At 42.1% G+C, this 1,835-nt stretch overlaps 1 protein-coding gene across 2 annotated transcripts in view; it reads left to right on the top strand.

Moving 5' to 3' along the window:
* Positions 1 to 1,559, top strand: part of fam107b (family with sequence similarity 107 member B) — a 23,959-nt gene extending 22,400 nt beyond the window's left edge. For both annotated transcript variants that reach the window (XM_028585057.1, XM_028585056.1), the window contains exons 3-4: positions 223 to 379; positions 591 to 1,559. In XM_028585057.1, coding sequence (XP_028440858.1) covers positions 223 to 379; positions 591 to 710 — 277 coding nt within the window. In that variant the 3' untranslated portion in view covers positions 711 to 1,559. The remainder of the gene's footprint in view (positions 1 to 222; positions 380 to 590) is intronic.
* The last annotated feature ends 276 nt before the right edge of the window (positions 1,560 to 1,835 follow it).

Raw genomic sequence — 1,835 nt, 5'->3', positions numbered from 1 at the left:
TTGGGTTTAAAATCAAAATCTTTCCTGAAACACGACAGGCATGTCTAATACAGAACATCTACTACAGATATGCACGGTAAAACTAGAATGAGGTCATGGTTATCATCTGTTACGCATGAATGTGAATGCAAATCTCCTTCTGAGTGGGGACCTGTGGTGTCAGAGGGAGGTTGTTCATGAAGCTTTATTTTAGTAACATGCTGTCTCACTGATTCTAAACAGGGGTCTGGCTCCTCAGAACAAACCCGAGCTCCAGAAGGTTATGGAGAAGAGAAAGAGGGAGCAAGTTCTCAAGGCTCAGAAGGAGGAGCAGGAGGCCCACAAGAAGAGGAGCGACCTAGAGATAGAGCTCATGAAAAGACAACAGAAACTAGAGCAGGTAAACGATCGAAAGCATACGTAGAAACTGTCATTTTAGCAATTAGATGGATGCACACTGTTACTGTATCTGATCACAAGAGACAGAAAAAAGTTATTTAACCCTGGTTTTGGACCTTGAGACCTGCAACAAGATGCGGTTTATAGATGCAACAGATTATTACTTCTATAATTGATTTAATCTGAATTTGCCAATGTCTGTGTTTTTGCAGCTGGAGCTGGATCAACAGAAAAATGAGGAGGAACAGGAGAACACCCCTGAGTTTGTTAAGATGAAGAGCAACCTGCGCAGGACCAAGCAGGAGAGCGATGGGGAGGAACGGACCACCTAAAAACCAGCAGGGGTGTCTGGGTCTGGCTGATTGTGTTTCTGAGAGTGTGTTGTCTGTGGTGCACGGTGCTGACCTGACCGTGGTCCGAGATGAACTTCCTGCCTTCCCCAACCTAGCTGTTCCATCCCGCAGTGAGGAGAGAGACTTTACAGACTAAAGACCCCCTCTGTCTGCCTGCCACGGACTGCCAGCACTCGCCTCTGCTGCCCACACCCATCCGGCAGCACACAGCACCCCCTGCAGGAGGGACCTAACACAGACATGTTACATGTTAAATGCCTTTCAACGAGGGCAAGCAAGCTTCCAATGAGCTCTGATGAAGAAACAACCAAACACACACACACACACACACACACACACACACACACACACAGGAGTTTTCATCCCATTTCTTTTCACTCCTCTCTCCTCAGCAAGCTGTCGTTTCTCTTTACTGTTATCAATGTTGTTGTTGTTGTTGTTTTTTTTGTTCTCATCTTCAGAATCAAATAAGGAAAAGTGGACACTGGATGGACTCTTGAAGCTGTGTAATGTAAAAGCCAAACAAATGTGCTTTTGTTATTTATGTTTGTAGCTTTTAGCCCAGGTATAGGGAAGGACACTTTTTAGTTGTTCTGCATTTTAGCTTGTTTTACAGCATAGTTTATGAAGACAGAACAGGACAAAGGGAGTGTATGGTTGTATGAAACACTCATGTTTGCTTTATTATTATTATTTTTTTAATTCTAAACATGCCATTTCCTCAGCTAATGCAATTTGGAGCAATAGTAGAACTCCCAGGCATGAGAGTGACCTTTTCTTTATATATTCTGTTGTTTTGTATAAATAAAAGTGTTACTACTAATTTAAGTTTTTGTTAGGGTGGTCAATAAGAATAAGCCCTGAACCCTGTCTGATCAGTCTTTGTGTACTTTTATGAACAAAAGACTTGCAGCTACAGGTAGAAAGCTTACACATGTAGGCGACCTGTCAAAAATATATAATTGATTAGTAGTTCTTGGGATATCTGCGTGGCTCCTGAAACAACTCTGATAAGTGTTACGGAACTTTATCACATCAATATTTTGTCTTTATTGACAATGGAGCCATGACAGATAACATTAATCAGTGAATCTGAGCTAAAGT

This window comes from Perca flavescens, chromosome 8 (assembly GCF_004354835.1).
Source record: "Perca flavescens isolate YP-PL-M2 chromosome 8, PFLA_1.0, whole genome shotgun sequence".
In the NCBI taxonomy this organism is placed as follows: domain Eukaryota; kingdom Metazoa; phylum Chordata; class Actinopteri; order Perciformes; family Percidae; genus Perca; species Perca flavescens.
This window is presented reverse-complemented; position numbering and strand designations above follow the sequence as displayed.